The following is a 22902-nucleotide window of genomic DNA, read 5'->3' as shown; positions in this document are numbered from 1 at the left end:
CTTCTCCTTTGTAGCTGGGGCCCAGTCTGGTAGCTAATTAGTCCCCACTTTGAAGGACCCACACATTCATCTACACAAAACAACAACACATATACACATTTCAAACAACATCAACAACAGCTCACAGCATGAGATCATAACATGGAATAGAAGATCCTCGCGATCAATGTCACAATATTGCACAATAGCACAAAGGACGATAACGTCCTGAAATAGTTCAGAGCCGCCTGTTACCCACATGTAAGAACTCCTTCAGCGTGTACCCGAGAGGCCGGGAGATACGCTACCGGGGAGATACGCTACTGGGGAGATAGGGTTCCGGCGAGATACGGTACCGGGGAGATACGGTACCGGGGAGACAGGGTACTGGGGAGACAGGGTACCGGGGAGATACGGTACCGGGGAGATAGGGTACCAGGGAGATACGCTACCGGGGAGATACGGTACCGGGGAGATACGCTACCGGGGAGATGGGGTTCCGGCGAGATAAGGTACCGAGGAGACAGGGTACTGGGGAGACAGGGTACCGGGGAGATAGGGTACTGGGGAGACAGGGTACCGGGGAGATACGGTACCGGGGAGATAGGGTACCGGCGAGATACGGTAGCGGGGAGACAGGGTACCGGGGAGATAGGGTACCAGGGAGATACTGTAGCGGGGAGACAGGGTACTGGGGAGATAGGGTACGGGGAGATACGGTAGCGGGGAGACAGGGTGGCGGGGAGATAGGGTACCTGGGAGATACGGCACCGGTGAGACAGGGTACTGGGGAGATAGGGTACCGGCGAGATACGGTACCGGGGAGATACGGTAACAGGGAGATACGGTACCGGTGAGACAGGGTACCGTGTTGGTGGGTTCAACATGTGTGCAAATGAGCGATGCGCTAGTTGGTGCAAATGGGTGCAGGTCCAAGAATGAGTGAATACTTAATACTCCATATTCAACGTTTCTATGCCCCCCCCCCAGCCCCAGCCCCAGCTGTGTAATGTCCACACTGCAATCATGCCACACTGGGAGCATGTGCAAATGTGCAAACGGGGGGGGGGGATGTAGCCGTCAATATGTTTAGTGCTATATGTAGCCCACCATCCGGGCCACGCTCCCTGCAGAGCCTTAGGTCTCAGGCGCTACACGGCATCGGTGAGCTACTACTGGTAACCCGGCTGCCCACCCAATCTTCAGCAAAGTCCCCATGGATGGGGGGTCCACTGGCCTGGCAGGGGATCCGGGAATGCAGTCCCATGGCCCATGGGCAGCACAGTGGCACAGTGCCACTAATGATGCAAAGAGCGCAATGTTATGGAGAGTCGAGGGGCGCGGTGGTGTGTAACAGCAAGGGCGTCGGGGGGCGCATTGCTTTAGCCCCGGGGTCTGCAGCCGTTGGCTCTCCAGACTACATCGCCCATCAGCCCTACCGAGAACAATCAACGCGGAGACATCCTGGGAATCACAGTCCAAAACATCTGGAGAGCCCAAGGCTGCAGACCCCTGATATAGCCAATAGATGTGGTTTTTGAGCAGGCTTTTCAGCTGCTGCTCTTCACCAGAGGCTGGGCCCGCCTGCCTTCTGTGAAGCGATGGGCATGTCAGGTTTTCGCAGTTGGCCTGACCAGTGGGAGATGGGCATGGCGTGTGTGTGCCCTCTACTGACTCATTGGCAATGCACTCCCAGCATGCCATGCTGTGTGTGTCCTTTTGAAGGATGCAGAGGGCTAGCCATGGTATGGAATGTTTACCTTTACTACACATGACAACAGCTGGCAAATAAATAACAGGGAGGGGAAAAGGGAACACATCTGTAATTTAAGAATAACCAGCCGTTGCCACAGTGACCATGTCCCGGTAGATAGAGTTTGCCTTACACGTGCCACTAATTGATGAAATTGTAATTGGTTATTTACAATGCGCTTAATACCTAGAGGTTTCTAAGCACAGAAGCAGAGATCGAACCTGTGTTGCTTCATGTCGTCTTGCTTCCAAGGCGAGCGCATTGCCCCTGTGCTATCCTCCTGAGATTGGTCACAATCATGTGAAATGGACCTGTGTGATCATTTATTGTTACTGAATTGCCTCTGTTTTTATGATCAGCCAATCAGAGGTCATGCCCGGCACCCTTGAGTAACCCATGCTGACTTTGGTTCCACAGAGCCATGACCGCCAACTCGGCCAGCGTGCGGATCCTCATCAAGGGCGGCAAGGTGGTGAACGACGACTGCACCCACGAGGCCGACGTCTACATCGAGAATGGCATCATCCAGCAGGTGGGGCGGGAGCTCATGATCCCGGGCGGGGCCAAGGTCATCGACGCCACGGGCAAGCTGGTGATCCCGGGCGGCATCGACACCAGCACCCACTTCCACCAGGTCTTCATGAACGCCACCTGCATGGACGACTTCTACAACGGAACCAAGGTACTTTCCTCTAGCAATGCTCCTTCGGGGCGGGGCCGCGGGGGTCATGGGCCATGCCTACAGCTGTTGGTCATTTCTTCCAGGTGAGGTTAATGTTAATGGGTCTTGTACCGGGCCCTGTTGCCACGTGCGTGGTCTCTTGGCGCTCTGACGGATCTGCAATGGAAGGAGGGTTTGGGGGGGTTGTTAGTAGGGTATAATGTTCTTTCATCGACAGGTGCAATTTTGATGGTTTGAAATATATAGGGGGGTTGGAAAAGAATATATACGGGGTGGGGGGTCGGGAATAGGTAAAAGAACAATAGGGGATGGGTGTTTGGAGGAACTCCCCCAAAATAAAAATTAATCAATTTAGATGAGCTTTTTTCGGTAAAACATACTCGTAAAACAAAACATCAAAATTGCACCCGTTGATGAAATGACATAGAACCGTTAGTAGGGTTGAGAGAGAGAAGAGCGCAGGAGCTTTGATGTGCTGTTGGCAGCTTCAGTGCGGAGAAACCGGTCACTGAGCGTTGGTGTGTTTTCGGTTGGTAGCCGTCATGTGGTGGTGACGTATGATTGTGTAGGGTTTGGTTTCATGTTGGGTGCGCAACGGCCAAATTATTATTGCACATAATCAATCTGCCAGAGATCCTTAAAGCTTCATTTCTTGGGTTCCGCGTCACCACCGTTTATCCTTCTCCTAACCTGTAGTTTGTGCTAGGTCTGCCTAGAGAGTTCTTTGCTCTCTGCCGGACCTTGCGCAGCTGCGCATTTAGAAAAGCCCTGCTGTGAAAGGGCTGCTCTCTGATGCTTAGTCAGTGCAGCCTGCTGAGAGCTCTGCTCTATGCCAGCGGTCGGCAGCCATTTTGTAGAAGCGAGTGGCTGTAGAAGTAAGGGTGGCATTGTTTGTCCGCCTAGCTGTTGCTTGATACATTGTGCTGCATTCCATCGTGATTGTTCTGAGCCCCTCTTCTACCCTCCTCCACCCTCCCTTGTGCCTTTGCTTCACTTGTTCTCCTCTTAGATAAGTCCTAAGAAACATAACAAAGCCGGGGGAGCTAGGGTGACCAGATTTAAAGCCGGGACATACCGTAGACATAGAAGTAGGACTAAAGTAAACACAATAAAACGGCAGTCCTACTTCTATGTCGCTGATCTGTTGCAGGGGGGGGGGTTTGCTCACAGGCACACTCCTCATTTCAGGAGAGCGGCCCGGGAGGGGAAGTGGGAGGAAATGGGGGAGTGAAAAGCATTCCCGCCCCTCAGTCACACGCAGGAATAGTCACGACTGGCCCGATTTCAGAATTTCAAAATCGGGTCCCGGCGGGACCGTAGCCACCCACCCTTCCAATCTCGGGACAGGGTTTCTAAAATTAAAACATCCCGGGACCCCAGGAGGGAGGGCCATTTCCTGGGACTGTCCCGGGAAATCCGGGACGTCCGGTCACCCTAGGGGGGAGCCCTTAAAGAGCGCTGCCACCGTGCACTCACTTGCAGTGGTCTACAGCTTGTCGCCAGCGGTATGCTGAAGGCTTCTGTGGGACCTGAGTCCTTCTCAATACTTTCCCGACGTTACCCTCCCCGTGCCTTGAATGCAGGCCAGCAATGTGTCAGTCTGACATCACCGGCCCAGATTACAGCAATACTGGATGTGCGTGAATGCAGATGTCAATGCTGGCATGGCACTGCACGGCGTCTATTGTACCCACTGCAGTTCCCATGCCCAGCAAGATAGTCCAGAGTGCTAAAGCACCTGCTGCATAATTAAAATATCTATATATTTATTTAAATTTTATACCAAAATACATATATCAAGTACAGTGAGTAAATTACCCTCATTCTGTAAATACATCGCATGTATGAAAAAGGAGGGAGCAAATATCACCAATGTGTGTTCCTGGCTGCTTTGCATAAAATTAAGGAGCATTTTGGGAAGGTAAGAATGACTACAGGTGATAAATATGTCTGCGATAGGGTTCAAGAGTGCAGCCCTTCTGAGCGCATACTATACACTTAGCGTGGTGTTCATTTCATGTGCCACAACACTTTCCCTAACAGTAACATGTCTGCAACCACAAACTACATACTCATGTGGACAGGCTTAGTTTTCAGGTATGAAGCTTAGCCTGGCCTGCTTCAACAAAGGGTCATTTCTCGTTTCACTAAACGAGTTCCTTTCACAGCTTGAAAATCGATCTTTGGCCGTGGCAATTCCCAACAAGGCCCTCTCTTGGAGTGCGCTTTCCATCCTTGAAACGCACAAGAAAAATGGTGTCTGATTGTTATTAGTGGGAGCCTGAGAGCGCCATGGGAGCAGTTTTCGGTGACTATTGGGGCGCCACTCCTGCTAGACCCAGCTCACTTAAAGCCCTGCTTATAGCCATGCAATTACAATGTAACAAGAAAAACTACATGTATCGGCATAAAAACAATAAAATCAGGAGTGAATGATCTACTGACACAAGACAAAGGGAAACTTGAGAAATGCGGACGATTCTTCATCCTGAACACACAAAGGGCGCGATTCGCAGAGCGTTTTCCTATGGGATTGCGTCAATATAAAACGCCATTATAAGACGCTTCTGTGAATCAGGCCCAAAGCCTTTCTACCATATATAAGGCAAAGCCTTTGGCTATTTTATTGTATGTGCTTTTGGTCTCTCCCCACCTCCATTTTGTTTTTAGACTAGCTATGAACCTTCCCACTTTCCATAGCTCTGAAACGGCTCCCAGTGTCCTTTGCACAGACCTCGACAGAAATGTGGGAATGGATAGAAGTCGGTGCACTTAAGAACTAGTGGCGCAACACCGAACTGGTGCGCAGCGTTTAACCGACACAGACGCCGAATCTCAGAGGTGTCGCGAGCTGGGGGCAAGGCGGCTGTAGCCCCGGGTGTTTAGGTTGTAGCCCTGGATAGAAGCTCAGGGGCCACACTTAAAAGACTACCGAGCCCCGAGTCCCGACATCAGCTTAGCCCCTGATCTTTTCCAGACCTAGCAACACCCCTAATGATTCTGTTAAAAGAAGCATTAGATAGTAGACTATTTTACTCATGGCTTTTGTATAGCCCCAGAATGCCAGTCATTGGCAGATATTAAACAAAATACGTAAATATTCAACAAATTCCAGAGTGTCCAAATAGTTGCAGCAAAGTGCCATGGTGCACTGTCGGTGCACTAGTGGAGTGCATCATTTTATATGTATTTTTTATTTGCATATTTTGTACATTTTTATTTAATATTGATTTGTAAAGTGCCATTTGCAAAATATCTCAAGGTGCTAGGAAATAAAAAGGGAACAGATGCAACCTCTGCTTACACAGATTAATTGGTGCTGACAATAGAAACATCCTGTTGGGCCCCTGCAGTCTGCCCACTGCTCTAGCTATTGTAGAGGCTCTGGCCCCATTACGAGTTTGGTGGAATTTCGGTGGTAAATCTGCTGAAATACCGCCAAACTACTGTTACTGCCACTTGGAACTGTGGCGTTACAAGTGGTGGTAATTCCCCATTTTTGTAGTCCATAGGATTTTTGTGCAGTTTTGCCGCTGGCAGAATTACAGGGCAGTAAATCTTCAGATTTTTGGAGGTAGAAGTGGAGGATTTACCGCCAGCAACAAGCTGAACGTTAAACCGTCACTTGTCCTCCATATATCGTCACATTTACCACGCAGTAATTCCGCTTGTGGTAAACCCGCCATAACCAATAATTTGGCAGTGCAGGGAAAACTGAGGTAATTCTGTTACCGCCCCAAAAAGGGTCAGTAACTTTTTTTCCGCACCGCCAAGCTTGTAATGAGGCTCTTTGTTTAGTCTTTGGCTTTACATTAGCTGCCCCCAAGATCCCCCTCACATATATCAATTTCCCTCTGTTGTCGTTAATGTTTTATTCCCAAATGTCATTTCCCACAGGCCCGTCCGTTACCTTACTACAAATATCGTACACAAAACTAGAGGTTAACTAAATATCAAAGCCTCCAATCAACGATCCAAGTGCACGCTTGAGCACCGCTACAGTCCATCGCACAACCACTTGCGGACTAATTGTAATACCATGCAATCAACGGGTATTAGCATAATTGACCTAAAACATGTGACCTAAAACATTTGATTGCATTTTTTTAACCTTTTTGTCAGTCAAATTTAGGGTTGCGGGGTCTCCCCCCACATTTTAGACTGAAAAAAGGTCAAATAAATTCGATCAAATGTGATTAGGTCAAATGTTTTAGGTCAAATAGACCCAAACCCAATCAACGTGCTCCTAACTATCCTCGTTCAAAATTGGTTGACATTATGGGCGGGTTTATCCCCTCTTTCCCTATCAATGTTTCTTTGATCCACTACCTGTGATTACACATGCCCCCACCACAACCATACAGCCCCCTCCTCTGCCCTCCTGTACCTTTCCAGTTGTTTCTCTGTTCCTTTCTATCCTAGTCCTGCTTCTCTGATCCTCTGACCTTTTCCCCTTTTCATTTCGGCCATAGACCTCAGTGGGGTTTACCCCCAGGCGGGGGCACAATACGCCAATATCCAGACAAGCCTCGGTGATGTAGAACCACTGCAGTAGAGATGGACACAGTATCAAATCGTATTAACATAACATAACTTAGGTTATGTATGGAAGCCTCAGCGAAGGGTCCTGTCTTGTATTTCACGGACTGGACGCTTATGGGTTGCGCGATCATGTGGGATTCATTAATGGTCAAAAACCTTATTAATAGGTTATTGGTGATTTTTTGTAGCAGACCACAAACATTTCAGCCAATGGGGGTCCATTTGTGGGCGCAAAAGGTTTGCATACTCCAAAATGAAGTTGAGAAACCTCATAAGGAAAGGATTTTGAAAACCGCAACATCAACATTTTTCTAATTTTTTCTAATAGTTCTTCTGTGAATCCCGGCGTTGTGCGCCATCACTTCACTGTGACATCTGCCGCGGTGGCTGATTTCCCTACGGCCACAGCAGTTCCACAAAACCTGGAAATGATGAAGGCGCATCAATCATGCACACTTAACGGGCCCCATGTGTCGGCCTCTTCTCCTCAAGTACACGGCATAAGTGTTGCCTTTCCACACAAATGATCACACACTTAGAGAATTTGCTACATATTTCTGTAGCACAGAGTGATCCTCAGCAAGAGTTATTGATAGAAACCTGCATAAAGCCGCAAGAGGCTTCGCAAGTCTTGCTGAAACACTATCAGAGTTATGATTGGTCGATTGGAAGCTATATGGTTTCCCTGGGAAAAAGTGGCTGGCCCCATGAACCCAAGAGCTGTGGACGCTATTTTTTCTTTTTTTTTTGGTCTTTTTTTTTGGTTGATGTATCTTTTCTTCCAGGAACCTCCTCAGGTTCTAAGCTTAGTGGGGTATAGTGCCTCCTTGTTCTTTTTGACATCTCAGCAGCATTTGAGACTGTAGACCACCAAACACTGACATTATACATCACTGCATGGGGATCAGGAGGATTGTCTCGCGAGGATAGCTCAGGGGCAACGTGCTCGCCTTGGAAGCAAGACGACATGGAGCACCACAGGTTCGATCCCCGGGTCTGCGCTTAGAAACCTCTGGGTATTAAGCGCGTTATAAATAACCTATCATCATCATCAGCAAGATCGTTCTCAGCTGGTTCAAATCCTACCTTGCTAATTGCCACCAGTTCGTACAAATAGATTCCTCCAGATCACAAACTCTACCCATCACCTGAGGAGTCTTGCGAGGATCCAGCCTCTCTCCCGTGATCTTCAATATTTACTTAGAACCACTTGGCCCTTTCCTCGGTCCATCCACATCCACCAATACGCAGATGACACGCAGCTCTGCCACAAGATATCCTCCATCGAACACATCCACTGGCTCAAGCCCTGCCTCACATTTATCCAGTAATGGATGTCCAGTGCTTGCCTGAAACTCATCCTCTCCAAGATTGAATTCCTACTGCTTATCAACAACACTGAACACCCTGGACACTGAACACCCTGGCATCCAGACCTGGCTCTCTACTATGAACCTCGATGGCTTCACATCCAATCTGCCCACCTGCACCAAGTCTCTTGGGTTCGATATCGACAGACACTTCTCCTTCAAACTTCGCATAGCAAGGAAGACACAAACGGTTTGGTACCAACCTTCTCTCCCGTGGAAAGTCAAGCCTTTCATCTCATAAATCAGCTTCAGATCTGCTGTCCAGGCCTTGGTCCTCTCCCACCTGGAGGGTGGCAATACCCTTTTGGAAGGCCTTCCAGCAACTACCCTGGCTCCCCTGAGATGTGTCCTGCATGTTGCAGTACGTCTCATCAAAGGACGCTGCAAATTTGGCCACATCACCCCGACCCTCATCAAGCTCAATTGGCTCTCGTGGCAAGCCTGTATCATCTTCCAATCTTTCTGCATCATCTACAAGGCTGTCACCCTGAAGTCTCCAAGCTACCTCACTGAGAAACCCAGCATCTCTGGAGACCTCCGATGCACCAGAAGTGAGGACATGTGAAGACATGAACATCGCTGGTGCAGGATGGAAAGAACCAGAAGACAGACCTTCTGTGTCTACGCCCCAAGACTCTGGAACCGCCTCAAAATCAAACTTACACCCTCACATTAACAGCTCAGAAAGGAACCCAAGACTCTTCTCTACAAGGAAAAGCTCTTCTCTAACACCTGGGCCCACACACCCTCAATTCCCCACCCTACCTAAAACTGGGTGATCTGCACCCTACTGTTCGTCCCCTGGTTGCTTTAGATTCCTTGCTGCCAAATTGCTCACCCTTCCCCTCCCCTGTTGTTAGCTCCATCGCTTCCTGTTTCTCTGCATCCTCACCGTGTTCTTCCCCCCTATGATTGTAAAGCGCTCTGTGACTTCCCGAAGCTGGGTTTGCGATTAAGACTGTATTAATAGTTGCTGCCACCCCACTTTGTGTGTGCTATTGCTTGCCAAGAAAGGTAAAGGATGAAGAATGCGGGCACACTCGGCCAACTAAGTCCCCACATTTCTCTCCCTGAACAGACACTCAGACCTCATTGGCCCCATTACCGGCAGAAGAGAATTCAAGGGAGAAACTGACAATTCCACTCTCGCGCCAATTCCACACAGGCAACAACATTTCACCCAGCCAGAAGAAAGTCAGGAGATCTCTCCCAGACATCAGCAAATGCCATCCACCGGTTGATCACTAGTTAGCGCTGCTGCGTCCCTTCTTCCCTGCTCTCGCCCCTTCTATGGGTACAACGAAATCCCTTAGCAGTACGACCAACACCATGCCCCGGGGGATAGCTCAGGGGCAAAGTGCTCGCCTTGGAAGCAAGATGACACAGAGCAACACAGGTTCGATCCCCGGGTCCGCGTTTAGAAACCTCTGGGTATTAAGCATGTTATAAATAACTTATCATATCATAACTCACATGCTTTTGGTGGGTGTCACCCACCCAGTTATTAGTTTACTCACCCGCCAAGACTCTTACAAGCCCATGGACTCCAATGGGCTCTCATCTGTTTTCACCCACCCTGAGGCCACAAATGGCTGCGAGCTATGCCAACATAAAGAATTCCAGCGAACATGGTACTGGGGGCCCGGGTGTTATTGAGGGTCACCTTTACTTGGATGAGCCAGTGGCTTCCCAACTGAGAGCAGGATTCAGATAGGGGGTGTCTGTGGAGAGAGGGAACAGCAAAGCGAGGAAACAGAGATGAGAACAATACCCCCTTTCCTCCACTACTAGCCAGCGTCGGCTGCACCTCCACACCACCTTACATTGTTTTTAATCTTGCATGAAGCATGGCATATTTTCCAGGAGATTGTAGGGACTGAACTAAAGAGCAGATAAGCAGGAACTAAAAGCAGCCCTTTGGTATCAGGCATCACCCAGTGAGCAGAAGCTGTTCCTGGTGGCTGGGGGACTAGTACACAGTGTAGCGCAGATCTAGCTTCCACCTGAGAGGAAAAGGATACCTTACTTTCCATTGTATATGATGCATTCGGCTTCGAAAGTCTTATAGATGCAGTGCTTTAAGTGGGCCGGGCCAGTGGGGCTGGGCCCTGGCAGTCTCCCGAAACTGGGGCTCAGCCAGGGGCTCTGCCTGGGACCCCTGGTTCCACCACAACATTGTCGGGACACATTATACAGCTGAGGCCGCATTCGCAGCCGCAGCGGGAGATGCACCCGCCATTTTCGAGTCAGGCAAGCTGACAGAAGTGCCAGCCAGTCATAGCTGTGGCTGGCTGGCACTTCTGTCAGTCGCTGTAATTTCATCCTGTAACCCTTCGTGCAAGGGGTCACAGGAGGAAGTTACTGTCGTTTTGTTTACCCGTCCCCTCCCCAGGTCACTGAGGCGTGCTAATTTCTATGTTTATAAAAGATGGCTTGCATAGTACACAAACCATAGAAGGTACGCATAAAAATATGTAAATCAATTTATATATTTGTTTGCGTACCTTACTATGGTTTGTGTACTTTTTGAGGCCACGTCCATCCCGCAAGCCACGTCCCCAAATGAGGGCCCCCCTCGATTTCATACCCCACTTAAAGCCCTGTATAGAAGTGTCACACTTCTCTTCATACACAGTCCCAAATATGCAGAGTTACTGTCCCAAAGGTATATTTCCGATGGCGCCTGTTGGCCTGGGGATCCAAACGTGTCTCATGCTGTGAAGCTCATCGACTCCTTTAAGCTGCAACTAGGAGCTAAATAGCTGCACAGCGCGTTACATGACGCCATCTTTCATAGTTGGCATGTCGTTGCCCTGCCGACCCAGTGGCACCCTTGCACCTGAGTAAAGCGGTGAGTATGACACATGACGCCATCTTTCATAGTTGGCATGTCGTTGCCCTGCCGACCCAGTGGCACCCTTGCACCAGAGTAAAGCGGTGAGTATGACACGGGTGTCCAGTGTACGGTTGTGACGGTTAGATGTCTTCATAACGACACATTTTATGTAGAATGCACATATACCAAAAAAAAATTCGGGGGGGAGTCACCCCTCAAGCCCCTGTTTCCCACCCCTAAAAACCCACACCAACCGTTTCCCCACTAGATGTAACCTTTAACCCCACCCCCACATACATTTTCGTTATGTTTTTCGTTATAAAGGTTTTGTTAAATGTGCCTACATAACATTTTCGTTATAAAGACTGTATACCGGTTGTGACTCACCACCGCAATGGGCAAAATGGAAGCCGCTGGTGCTACGGAACGGGAGGACACCCGCGCTGAACCTCGGGAGACGTTCGGCGCCGCCGCCTGAGGACTTCCTGCGGTTAATGGGATTCTGGGCAGCTCCGTTAATGTGGAACTCGTTTAATTCAGCGGGGGGCACTGGGGTCCAAGGCAATCTTCTCAAAGATGGAGAGGGAGGTTTTCCCCCCTCCGCAGTCAGAATGCTTGCTATGTTGAATGCCTTTTGAGTTGTGTTGCAGGCTGCACTTCAGTGTGGATACTCGGATGAGACATTGTGATTGGCAGTGTTATAATTACTTATAATGAGCAGTGCTCTCCCTGCTGTCCTTCTTGGCACTGCCAATTACCGTCTCCTTGAGTAGTAATGCTTCTCACCTTTGCTGGGCATCTACGCCCTTTTCACTAAGTCGCACAATATAACAATTACAATCCCCATGTGTGCTGCTTATGCATCTAGACACATGTCATCTGATAGCAGACATGGCATCTGGGCTTCTGAAGCCCAGGGGGCCCACATCTGGAACAATAAAAGATGGCCCTTGATGGCCTTCCTTGTCCTCCGCTGAGACCTGAAGGGGTGTGACGTCAGTGGCACGCCTGGATAAGGGGCGGGCTCCAACGACATCAGGTGCTGAGGGCGCCCAGTTCTCAGGCTGGTGGGCACAATCGAGGGCTCAGACGTGGGTGTGTGCCAGTCTGGTGCGTTCCATGCTTTCATTCCAGAAGTAGCTTTCTACATGTAACTAAATACACAATTGTATAGTTAGTATGGATAAAATGGTTGTGCTCAAATACAGGAATGGCGCTACTGGCAATAATAACATTGCTAATACCGCCAAACCTTTTTGCCATTACCGCCAGTGGTAATGACAACTCACTCCCTGATTATGGGTTTTGGTTACTGCTTACCTCTAAATTCCCTTTGGACTTTGTTGGAGGGTTGCGGTATTTCCCCATGTCCTGTGGGACAGCAAGAGGGGAATAACTGGAGGTTCATCATGACACCCCCAACGCACGACCTAACCTGAGACTCGGTCATCTGCTCCCCAGTTTCCTCCCCTGTTTGCTTGTCCGCCCTCTTGCGCCCCTCTTTTTAGCTCCCTGCTCCCTTGTATCTCTGCTTCCCTCACTGGGTTCTTTCCTCTATGATTGTAAAGCGCTCCGTTGCTTCCAGAAGCTAGGTCCGCGCTCAACAAATACCCTAATATTAATAATGACTCAGAATCATGATTACCGCACATGATTAGGGCAATTCTTTTTGGCAATATTTTCAGAGGACATGTTGCCAAGCTTGTACTCAGGCCCTGAGTAGCTGGTGTTTTAGTGCCACACTTGTAAAGAGCGCTGATGGTGGTAACACGCTCAGGCCATCATGTCCCAAATTTATCATAGATCAAGATGCGCCTTGGGTTGCCACTGGTGGGCACTGTCCATGGTGCTGAAACATGAGTGGCCTAATGGATCCCACAGCCTAAGAGCTGCAGAGCTCAAGTACCAACAGAGATTGAAACCGGGACAATCTTCCCCCCTCTAGGGAGGGTAGACAAATGCATCAGTGACCTGTGCAGGTCTGATGGAAGGTAAGGATGACAAGCAAACCGATGAATACCAAACAGAGTCTCAGGGCCTGATTCACAGACGCGTTTTATAATGGCGCAATCCCATAGGAAACCATTCTGTGAACCAGGCCATCAGTGTTGAAGGATGACTTTCAATAACTGCAGAAGAACCTTCCGGCAAAAACAGACTTCGGGTTATCGGGGAAATGTGGGATTGGTTCTCCGCACTTTGGGTCCCTAGAGTAGGTACTTCTCTGACACTAACAGGTTCACAGGTCGCGATAACTTTATGTATGGGGGGGTCTGGATAAGCAAGTCCCCAAGGACTTGACATCACAAAGGAGTGTTGGCCCCTCCAATTTACTCAGGTGGTGTGACCCAGGCTTGATGGGGGACCTTTCCAAGGTTTAGGCTTATGTTCTTGAAACCAGTGATGAGACAACCGCACAAAGTACTGCTTGGGAAAGTGTCGTCTCCCAGGCAGTGCTGTCCACCAAGCCACAGTTAAATGAGCGAGGGCTGGTTGGGTCGGCTTCCCGAAAGATCTGCAGGGATGGTTGAGTAAGGGAGTTGCTCTCCAGCATGGATGCGGGAGCGGGTCAGGCAGACAGCAAGGTCTGCAGTGGTGCATTGAAAATTGCACTTTCATGATCAGATGTCTACTGGATCCACTGTCTACCCTCACCCATGCACTGCTGCGTGTACAACCACATTCCCTTCACCTCAAGCCAGTGGTACCTTCCCAATGTGTTCGTTAGGATATGATAGATTATTTATAACGCGCTTAATACCCAGAGGTTTCTAAGCATGGACCCAGGGATCGGACCTGTGTTGCTCTGTGTTATCTTGCTTCCAAGGCGAGCACGCTGGCCCTGAGCTATCATCCCGAGACAACGTTCAGTACATTCCTTTCCTAGTCCCGCTTCTCTCTACCCCTTACTTCTAGCCCTTTTCCTTTCCCCTTACCCCATAAACTGCAGTCCGATTACCACGGGCAGGGGGCACAATATGCCAAGTTCTCTTCTAAGGTGCCAGTGCCTCAAGACCACTTTGGTGGTGACCAGCATATTATACAAGCAGTGGTCGAAGTGAGCGGGAACGGTCGGGAGCGGTGCTCCTATACTTTTTAAAATTACCTTTTACAGCTCCTATACTTTTATTTTAAAAAGAAACCGTTCCGGAATGGTTTCGTTTTAAAATAAATGTGTAGGAAGAAGTTGAAACCTTCACTTTCAGTGCACTGCACTGAACGTTCCCTTAAACAGCAGGTGCAAGTGTTTTGGGGGGCGGGGGGTTTGTGTGTGGGAGGGGTTGTTTCAATGGGGTTTGTGGGGAGCAGGGGCAGGCCAGCAGGGAACATAGTTCCACTACTTCTTTTTGTACACTTCGACCACTGTATACAAGTTGTATCCCATAGGATATAACTTTGAAAAAAAAAACATGTTTTCATTTATGTTAATTACGTGGCACAAGGAAAGGATGTATAATAACTATTTTTTTTTAATTAAGTATTTTTACTTCCCTTAGAATCACTCAGTCGACAATGAGAATCGCGGATCGATTCAGTTAACCGTAATTCTTCCCCTGTAAATCCCTCTTCCATTTCTCCATGTCCACCCCAGCTGCCCTGCTACCCCCGCTCCTTACTTCATCGATCATGTTCCCAGCATTAACGCAGCTGGCCGTACTGCCTAGCTGCACTTAACAATGTCCACCGATGTATTTCCCCCGGTGACTGTTCCATTTACTCGCCTCCACTACATGGTCAGACTATCACTCAAACTCCCCCCATTGTAAGAAGCTCACTGCTTCCCGTCATATCTGATTTCTTATCCATTGTACGTTCTTTTGTGATCAAAGGAGCATTGTTCCTCCAGCTATATAAATAAGTACATTCTTCCTTACTGGAAACACCCCCTGCATTCGTCCACTATCTACAGCGCCGCAGATGCTTACCAGCTAGGTGTGCGCTTTATGAATACTATACATTCATGCGTACTTACAGTGCTGGAAATGGGAAAAATGTATTGGGGTACCCTCTCGTCCTTGCCGGGGTGGGGCTGTGTGGGAGAAGTGTGCGGGGCCTAAGGGCATAGTCCGAGGCCAGGTCACCAATACAGTATCACTTCCCAGATCCCAATCCCACTGATTTGCATAAAAGCAAAGAGCATTATGGGAACATGAGTATGCCCAGAATTTTAAATTTGAAACATGTCTTATTGTGATTGAGCAAGAAACCCTTTTGAGAGAATTATAATGGAAGATGGGGGTCTGCAGTTTTAATTGGACACACTACTCATCCTAAGAAAAAAATGTCTTTACATTGCAGGACATATATACCACATTGGACAGCTCAAGGCGGAGGTGAGGTTTTGGCTGTTTTGTGCCTACAAGACAAATCTCACTGGAAGTGTTTTTCATTGGTGCCCGAGACAATTTTATGCCTCAGTCGGACCCTGCTGAAGCAGAGCCTTCTGACGCCTGCTCCATAAAGCGTGAGTGTTGTTTACTCCCAGAGAATTCGTTTTACTCCCAACTTCCAAAAGGAGAGAGTGAGATACTCCCATCCCAGGCCAGGGTGGGGAAGAAGGCGAGAAGGGATGGACGCCGACGCAGTGACGCTCTGTTGCTGACTTTTTATAAGCACATGTCGTCTGTTCTGGCTGCTGTCAAGTCCACCATCACTGCCGGCCACTGCTGCTGCGGCCTTTGTTCTCCAGGTGGAGTGTCATCGCGGAGGGAGGGAGAGCAGGAGGGGAGTGAAAAGGAGGGGGGAACGAGAGGGACAGGGAGAGAGAGGAAGGGCCTGGTGATTGCCACTGGCTCAAGCCTCACCCTCCGCCCTTCCTTCGCACTGGAATCTCCAGTCAGGAAGTCCCAGGGGAGCACACTGCACTCAAAAGGCTCATGCTTTAATGTGACGCAGCCTCCCTGTTTACTTAATTACACAAGATGGCGGCGCCCTCTGCATTGTACCATTGCAGGTCCCACACATAAGCGCCAACTAGAGCTGGCCTCAATAGTAAAGTGCAGTCGTGGTGTCAGAACGACCTCACATGCAAATACTGCCTAGTGCACTTGAGTATAAGTGAAGGTCACATTCACTGTACATATTCAGAAAAGCCTGATTAGACATAATACTGTTTGGTGGTTCAACCCAACCCCAATGAGAACAAAAGCTCGGGTGTAAAAAAGAGTTGTTTCCTATTAATGAATGTGTATATTAACCCTATTTTAACTATGGAGGCTGGAATTGGAAAGAGCCTCTTGCGGTGGGTTTCCTAACATCGTTATCCATGGTTATGTGTGCGGGGGACTTTCATTTATTTGTTTCTGCCCTGACCTAATGTGAAGAGGATGACACAAGTCTCCCTCAAATCTCAAATGAATTCACACACAACCCCCTCTTTTTAGAAAGGAAGGTAGCTAGAGGCTTGTTGTGGGAAAAATCTATGAAGAAATGGGACTTTCGCAGGATTAATGCGAACGTTCAGCCAGATTGTGCAAGTCAAGCCACCTGATTTGGCCCACGCTCTCCAACTTGATGTTGTTTTTATAACTAAGCCGATGTTCGAGTCTATTGTCTCCCTAGAGGTCTCCTGCAGTACTAAAGTGGCCATGCAATGTTGGTTTTAAAATGTAGGTGAGGGATTCACAGAGGTACACCTTCTCTATGCAAACATCTTATGGGTAACAGGGTTGCTCAAGTATGCTTCAATTTAAGGGGCTTTAATATAGCATTAAGATCCGATCCTCTTATCGGTCTGGGGCCCGAATAAAAGGCCCTAGCGAAACGAGGGCTTTAAACAAGGGTCCATGGGCCGATAAGACCCGACTCGGCCCTCCGTATAGGGTTTTCACTCAAGCTGTTAAAAGAATGTTCATTCATTGAAGGGGAAGCCGTGCATGCCTCGTTCAATGAATGAAAATACTGTCTAAAGATGGCCGTCATGGATATGGAAGGCGGGGCTCCAGGCCCCATTATTTGCCAGCAGTCTGCTGGTATTAATGTCATCTATTCTTGGCCGTGGGGCGCTAGCTCCCGGAATCTTGAAAGCGAGATAAAGCACCTGCGATGTTATTATCCGCTCCGATGATATGCTTGGCTTTTACCACAATGTTCTGTTGTAACGAGCCCGTGCTGATGGCTCTTAGGACTTTTAGAACCAGTTGCCATTTGGTGGTCCTTCTGTTTATGATGCCTACCACTGCCATGTTGTCACACCAAGGCTTCCGTGTTAGCTAGCTGCCTGCCCCAGATGCGTATTGTTAGCCAGATGGGAAACATTTCTAAAAGTGTGATGTTTTTTGTCCATCCTGCTGACTGCTATTTTTTTGGCCATTGCCCGGCCACCCATTTTGTGCCCAGGATGGCTCCAAAACCTTTGCTCCCGGCTGCATCTGTGAAGAGAGTTCTTTTGGCCCATGCATTCATTGTTGTGCGCCAGAGGATGCTTCCATTAAAATGTTTGAGGAAGTGCTCCCAGATTTTTAGGTCCTCTTTCACTTCTTTGCCCAGCCGGACGTGTTGATGGGGTTTGGTGCAGGATTTGGTTTTGAACTCGAGACTCCTAGAAAAAACGTTCCCTTGTGGGATGATTCTGGCTGCGAAGTTGATTGAGGCTGCCTGCCAGTGATTGCAATTCTTTTACTGTGCCCTTGTCTTTTGTGGTTAAAGTTCGGATTTTTTTCTAGGAGTTCCGCTATTTTTGTGCTGGGGATTCTGCAAATACCCCTGGATGAGTCTATCTCAATGCCCAGGAAGGTTATGTTGGTGGATGGCTTGGTTGTCTTTTCCCTGGCCAGGGGGATGCCCCATGTGGCGGCCATCTGTTCTAGCTCTGCTACTGCTAGTTTACATTCTCCTGACTCTGCAGGCCCCATGACCATGAAATCATCTAGGTAATGTACTATTTTTGCTCCGGGCATTGCCTCTGAAAAGCCCATTGAAAAAAGGAGCTGAACTGTTCTAAAAGGGCGCAGGAGACTGCGCATCCCATGGGGGGCCATCTATCCACATAGAATTGTCCTTCAAAAGTAAAGCCCAGCCATTGTTGGGATTTGGGGTGACCCGGGTGAGTCTGAAAGCGGATTCGATGTCTAATTTGGTCATTAGTGCGTTCACGCCGCATTCCTGTATGAGTCTTACTGCCTCTTGGAATTGGGTGCATGAAACCGCTGATTCGTTGTGAGGAATGCCATCATTCAGCGAGTGGCCCTTTGGATAGGACAGGTGGTGAATTAGCCTCAATTTGCCTGGTTCCTTTTTGGGAACCAGGCCTAACGGGTGAGATTAGGTAGTCCTGGAATGGCATGGTGTCCCAGGGTCCCGCTATTCTGCCAAGGCTTAGCTCTTTCCTCAACTTGCATTTTACTGCCTCTGGGTTGTCCCTGGCGGATTTTAGGTTTTTTGGGATGTTGGTGGACCCAGTTCCCTTAAATAGTATGATAAAACCTTTCTTGAAGCCTTGTAGGATTGCTGTGCTTGTTTCCCTATCCGCGTAATCCCGTAGTGCTTTGCTGAAATTGCTGGGGTTAATGGGTGTTCTGCCTGGTGCTAATATTGTTTGCTCTTTTAGCTGGCCTGGGTGTTTTTTAATCCTTTGTATTTTTGGCGGGGAGTCGTTTTGCTGGCTGGGTGGTCGCCGCTGCAGTTTGTACGGTTGTGTTTGTACCAACACTCTTTGCCCCATGTGCATGAGTTTTTTGCAAAGTTCCTGCATGGAATATTGGCTTTGGGACCATGTTGGTTTTTATTTTGTCCATGGACATTAGACTTAGCCACCCAGGGCTGGTTTTTCCGAAAGGGCTGCTCCCCTTTTTTGTTTTTCTCGTTCTCAGTGCCCCTGTTGCCCTGAGAATTTTTGTTAGGTTTAGTTGTTTGGGTGTGTGATTTCTTCCTCAGATGGAAGCTCGGCATTCAAAATGTATAAATCATTTTGCACCTCGTCCCATTCTATGGCAGGCCTCTCTGACATACTCCGTCTAAATCTGATATCATAGGCCAACCAAATTCTGCCTTTTTGTGCGATTTTTACTTCTCTGACTTTATCCATATAGGCCCATAGTTTGGCCACATCCCCAGGGATTTTCTCTAAATATATGGCAGCTAAAATGGCAAAGGATTTTAGCCAGTTGTCCCAGTTCTGTTCTACTTGGGCGTTTCTAGCTATTGCCTTTTCTTCTATTTTCTTGCGAACCCTAAACGCATCCCTCCCTTTTCTTTGGGCTTCTATTAATAAGATTTGGATAAATTATTTTGCCCATATGGCTTCTTTGATTGTGGTGTCTATGTTCCATGCTAAGCATCTTTTGTATCTATTCAAAATTTCTGTTTGGAAAGATTTAAACTTTTGGTCTAGTTGAGCACTGGTGATCATTACCATCTCTGGTTCACCACTTTTGGCTGCTTCTGCTTGCCCAGGTGTGCTGGCGTTGGGGGTTGCCCATGCCTTTAATGCACTGACTTGGTTGGGTGTGGCTGTAGTTGTCGTTGGCCTATTTGGGCTTCGATCAGTTGTGCTTGTAAGTGATGGGGGTGTTGTTGCTGCTGCCTGGTCCACCATTGTTGTTGCAGGTGTGGGCAGGGGGGGGTGGCAGTGGTGTTATGATAACTGATGGCTCAAGGGGTATATTGTGGTCTCTTGGGTCATTTGGGTTTGACAAGGACTGCTGTTTGTTTATAAAATCCAGCATCATCTGCTCTATGTCCCTCATGTTATCACACAATTTTGACAAAATGTTACTTTTGATACCTTTGGCTTCGCTTGACTTCTTCTTCTTTACGGGTGGTGAGGTATCACCCATATCAGATGGCATGGACATCCCTTCTCTAGGTAGTTCTTAAAGGTTTTCCCTGACCCAGGCCCAACCGTAGTGTTCAGCTGCCTCGATTGCTGTGAGAAGGTGGGGTGATTTGGTTTTTGGTGGTGGGCTTGTAGTTCCCTGCATTTTTCGTTTGGGAGCCATGTGCCTGTTAATTAAAGAAAAATTACTTTTATTCTGTGTACAAGCTTTGGTAACTACTGGCTTATTACTGCACATTTGGCGTGATTTTTAAAGAAAAGACTTGTGATTTATTAACGGCTTTTTGCCACCTTTCTAGCTGTGAACTGCGTCTTGTATTGCGCTATGCGGCTCGCGGGATGCAACGCACTGTTGCTTTGTGTCGTCTTGCTTCCAAAATTACAAAGCGTTTGTAGTTGGTTTATGATAGAGCAAAAACAACGCGTTGTTTTTTCTAAAAAAAGCCCCTGCTGGCTGAGACATGTGGCCCCGTACTTGGTTTAATAAGTGCGGTCTGTGTTCTGTGCAGTTTGTCAAGTTGTTTGTTAGTTATACTCTGTTGATAATATTGTTGCGATAGGGTTTCCAAATCATTTCATTTTTTAAACATTGTACATTTAAATTTCCATGCCCTGTCTGTAACGCTGTTCCCTGGCTGCGAGGTCTGGGGAGGGGTTTGTATCTGCATGCGCTAAGCGGGCATGCTGTTTCTGTTTGTTGAGTTTGCGTGGAAAAGCCAGCGTGTGGCCTGGGGGCTCGACTTACTTTCAAATGTAGCGAACATGCCGCCTGCGCCGGGCTGCTTCTTTGTTTTTCTCCTTGCTGGATCGTGCCGCGATACGCTGCTGGAGCTCCCGAGTTTATGTAACTCCTCGATCCTCGTGTTTTGAACAGTACGATGCTCAAATAGCAAAAAAGGATGAAAAAAGACCCCGCGGGTACGGTGAACTTTTGTTTAGATAGTAAGAAAAAGCCTCACGAAGATGCCCAGTAAAAGGCAAACTCCAAAAGGAGGAAGAAATGGAGGACACTGAGTTAACAGTGCACCTCCCGCCTGTTTGAGTCCCTGTTCAGGGTCTACAAACAGAGTGTGTTTTCTGTTGAGCTGAAAACTCATTTTATAAGACCCAAGTGTATCTGTTGGGGGCTGAACCAGCCAACTGTCTGACCCCTCCCCCCCAGGAAAAGGGAGGTGTGTTCCTGCTTTCTCTGCCTGTCTTGTTAGTTCCTTGGGGTTCTTAGCACCCTGCTATTAGTGGAGGGGTGAGGTGATTTTCTCACCTCACCCTTCCTTTGCTTTGTACTGGGGGGAGACTACTGTCTCCTGCCTAAGTGGTGGAGAGGGAGAGGGGCCAGGGCTGGACAGTGGGGGAGCTCGCCCTCTTCCAGGATTGCTGGATGGTACCAGCAGTTACCCTGCCTCGCTTTGGGAGGCCCTACAGCATTGCCCATTGGGGTGGGTGGAAAGAGGGCGGGAGTGCAGGCGAGTCGAGCAGCAGTGTAACATGCATAAAATACAACGCTATATATATGCCAACCAAAAAATGATGAAACTTCTGGCTTCCTGCGATAACAGGGGTATGTGGCGATTTCTGAATGGCTATGGAACAGATCAGAGGTCATAGCGTTGTGTTGCTGAATCAGACTGGGCCTTGCACTTCACCAAGCTCTTTGAGAAAAAGATGTGTTTCTCTGCGGATTTGTTTGGGTATTGAACTTCAACCTTGATGATCTGATGGTAGCCCAGGGTAAATATGCTTGAGCCTGTGGGCTAGACGGTGTATCTAACATGGTCTTGAAGGCAAATGTCCAATAATGGGCGGCCATTTTGTTGGCTCTTTTTATACAGGTTGCATCCAGTCTAAGGATCCTAGATTCTTGGCACAAATTAATAACAGCCCAAATGTTTAAAGAGGGGCCTGGATCCTCTCCCACTAGCTATAGACCAATTTCCTTAATTGACTCTACGGGTAAGGTTTAGGCTGCCTTTATACTAAAAGGTCCGGTGGATCGGATGGAACGCAGTACGCAGCTTTGTATTTTCCAAACGGGATTTAGAAGGGGATGGGGAGCAACCCTGAACGGTTTGGTGTTTACCCCATTCCAAAGAAAGGCGGGTCAGGAAAGAGAAGTCTCTCTACTCAACGAGTCTTGATATGTCAGCTGCCTTTGATTGCGTGGACCGAGGACGTCTCTGGCTTAAATTATCTAAGAGGGGTTTAAATTCTGAGAGTGTCCTTACTCTCAGCGGAGATTGCGGCTGAGACTGGTTTAAGGCAGAGGTGTGTCCTAGCCATGGAGAACAATGTAGTTATTCATTCGGATAAGTCCCGTATTTTAATATACATTAAAAAGGTAAAGTTTAAAAATGTTAGGTGGTCTATTAATGGTAACAGAATTGATGACATGACATAACACTAATAAAAGAGGAACTGGGTGCGAGTTGTGACGTATCACTAATAAGAGGAACTGGGTGCGAGGTGAGACGTATCACTAATAAAAGAGGAACTGGGTGCGAGGTGAGATGTATCACTAATAAAAGAGGAACTGGTTGTGAGGTGAGACGTATCACTAATAAAAGAGGAACTGGTCGTGAGGTGTGACATATCACTAATAAAAGAGGAACTGGTCGTGAGGTGTGACGTATCACTAATAAAAGAGGAACTGGGTGCGAGGTGTGACGTATCACTAATAAAAGAGGAACTGGGTGCGAGGTGTGACGTATCACTAATAAAAGAGGAACTGGTCGTGAGGTGTGACATATCACTAATAAAAGAGGAACTGGGTGCGAGGTGTGACGTATCACTAATAAAAGAGGAACTGGTCGTGAGGTGTGACATATCACTAATAAAAGAGGAACTGGTCGTGAGGTGTGACGTATCACTAATAAAAGAGGAACTGGGTGCGAGGTGTGACGTATCACTAATAAAAGAGGAACTGGTCGTGAGGTGTGACATATCACTAATAAAAGAGGAACTGGTCGT

The 22902-nt window shown here is 48.2% G+C and overlaps 1 protein-coding gene across 5 annotated transcripts in view; it reads left to right on the top strand.

The window, feature by feature from the left end:
* DPYSL5 (dihydropyrimidinase like 5) overlaps nt 1–22902 on the top strand; it is a 531970-nt gene that overhangs the window by 224442 nt on the left and 284626 nt on the right. For all 5 annotated transcript variants that reach the window (XM_069605551.1, XM_069605549.1, XM_069605550.1 and 2 more), the window contains one exon: nt 2150–2414. In XM_069605551.1, the coding sequence (XP_069461652.1) occupies nt 2154–2414 (261 nt within the window). In that variant the 5' untranslated portion in view covers nt 2150–2153. Of the gene's footprint in view, nt 1–2149; nt 2415–22902 lie in introns of those variants that run through there.

The sequence above is a fragment of the Ambystoma mexicanum genome, chromosome 4p (genome assembly GCF_040938575.1).
Source record: "Ambystoma mexicanum isolate Mex_15411 chromosome 4p, UKY_AmexF1_1, whole genome shotgun sequence".
In the NCBI taxonomy this organism is placed as follows: Eukaryota; Metazoa; Chordata; class Amphibia; order Caudata; family Ambystomatidae; genus Ambystoma; species Ambystoma mexicanum.
This window is presented reverse-complemented; position numbering and strand designations above follow the sequence as displayed.